The sequence below is a fragment of the Vicia villosa genome, unplaced genomic scaffold (assembly GCF_029867415.1).
Source record: "Vicia villosa cultivar HV-30 ecotype Madison, WI unplaced genomic scaffold, Vvil1.0 ctg.000756F_1_1, whole genome shotgun sequence".
In the NCBI taxonomy this organism is placed as follows: Eukaryota; Viridiplantae; Streptophyta; class Magnoliopsida; order Fabales; family Fabaceae; genus Vicia; species Vicia villosa.
In genome coordinates, this window is record NW_026705338.1 from 423,757 (window position 1) to 425,260 (window position 1,504).

The 1,504-nt window shown below is 37.6% G+C and overlaps 1 protein-coding gene across 1 annotated transcript; it reads right to left on the reverse strand.

Annotated features, from left to right (window-relative positions):
- On the reverse strand, positions 1–1,504 carry LOC131630951 (uncharacterized). Its single transcript, XM_058901692.1, has 2 exons — positions 1,461–1,504; positions 1–1,282 (listed from the first exon to the last, which is right to left on the reverse strand). The coding sequence occupies exons 1-2, from the start codon at positions 1,502–1,504 to the stop codon at positions 1–3; spliced, it is 1,326 nt and encodes a 441-aa protein (XP_058757675.1).

Consider the following 1,504-nt stretch of genomic DNA (forward strand, 5'->3'; position numbering starts at 1 on the left):
TTAATTTCTCAAATATGCGTATTGCTCAGTCTCAGCACCATGTATTAGTTCCAATGCTCTTGTTTTGGCCCTGTATGCTTGTGCCGACGACAACTTCACACCCCACTTTTCAAGTGACTCTGCAACCAAACCCTTTGGCCTCATTTCAGGTGTATGTCTCAAGAGGGGTATAAATTTCTTAGCCAGCCATTCTGTTGTAGCTTGCCTATTCTTAGCAGTCCTATGACAAGTGTGATCATCAGTGAAGTTCACCAACTGCCAGTATTCGTTTGCTACCCTTTTACTAAATCTCATGTAAAAGGGACAGTCCTTATCACACCTAACAACAACTCGCTTCCTATCATTTTTCGTGATATGTAGGTTTTTTATCTTTTCCATTGCAAATGACTTCACTGCCTCTCTAATAAGACTTTTTGAGGCAAATGACATTCCAAGCTCAAATCTCACATGATCACCACTTTCGGGCATTTTAAACTTCGGAAAAGTAGGTTCATCACCATCGTCATCACTTCCTCGGGGAGTATCAAGTTCATCTGATTCAACATCATAGGCTTCTTGAAAATCAGATGCTTTGGTTGGTTCTTGGGTTGATGAGACTTGGGTTGCATCGTTGTTTTCTTGCGTAAATGTGTGGCTTGGTACTTCGTGTGTCCAATCCCAATCATCCTCAACTAAGTCATCAAATTCACTATCCCCCAAATCATCTATTTCATCTTGCACAAAATCTTCGTCTTCCTCACTTTCATCCTCATTTACTTCTTCTCCCTCCTCTTCCACATTTATTTCTTCCCTCTCTTCCATATTTATTTCTTCCCTCTCTTCCATATTTACTTCTTCCCTCCCTTCCATATTTACCTTTTCCATCTCTTCCACATTTACTTTTTCCCTCTCTTCCACATTTTCTTCTTCCATATGTACTTCAACATACTCTCTTACTTCTTCTTCTGTTAAAACTTCGGGTTCATCTACTACATGCTCAACATAGATATTACCAATATCGTAGCCATTCATTTCTTCCCCAAATTTCAACACATCTGCATCACTGTCAAGAGGTCGTAGCCCACGCTCAAATGATAATTTTGGGTGATGATACCACATGCCCTTGATTTTTACATAACCCAACTCGTTTATAACCTTCATAAAGTCCATATAATACATATAATCCACATCAAATTCCCAATTCAGTTCTTCTACCTTTCCATTAACATATATCTTGCAAGGATAAAGAACAAAGTACCCCCCATGATTAATCCTTAACCTAACTACATTTTTTTCAGCTGGTCTATAACATACAAACAAACAAATACATCTCAGGATAAACAAGCAAAATCTCAGCAAATAATCAAAATATCAGAAACATGAATGAATATCAAAATCTCAGCAAATAAACACAATATTAGAAACATGAATGAATAGCAAAATCTCAGTTCACAACAACAAAATTCTAGTTGACAACATACCTACAACAAAACTTCTCCTCTGGCTTAGACTTAGAAGAAGACAT

Bases quoted from the DNA above. Each gene is read 5' to 3' on its own strand.
- LOC131630951 (XM_058901692.1), bottom strand. From the start codon at position 1,504: ATGTCTTCTTCTAAGTCTAAGCCAGAGGAGAAGTTTTGTTGTAG. The intron at 1,283-1,460 runs GTATGTTGTCAA...TGTATGTTATAG, and splicing joins GAGGAGAAGTTTTGTTGTAG to ACCAGCTGAAAAAAATGTAG.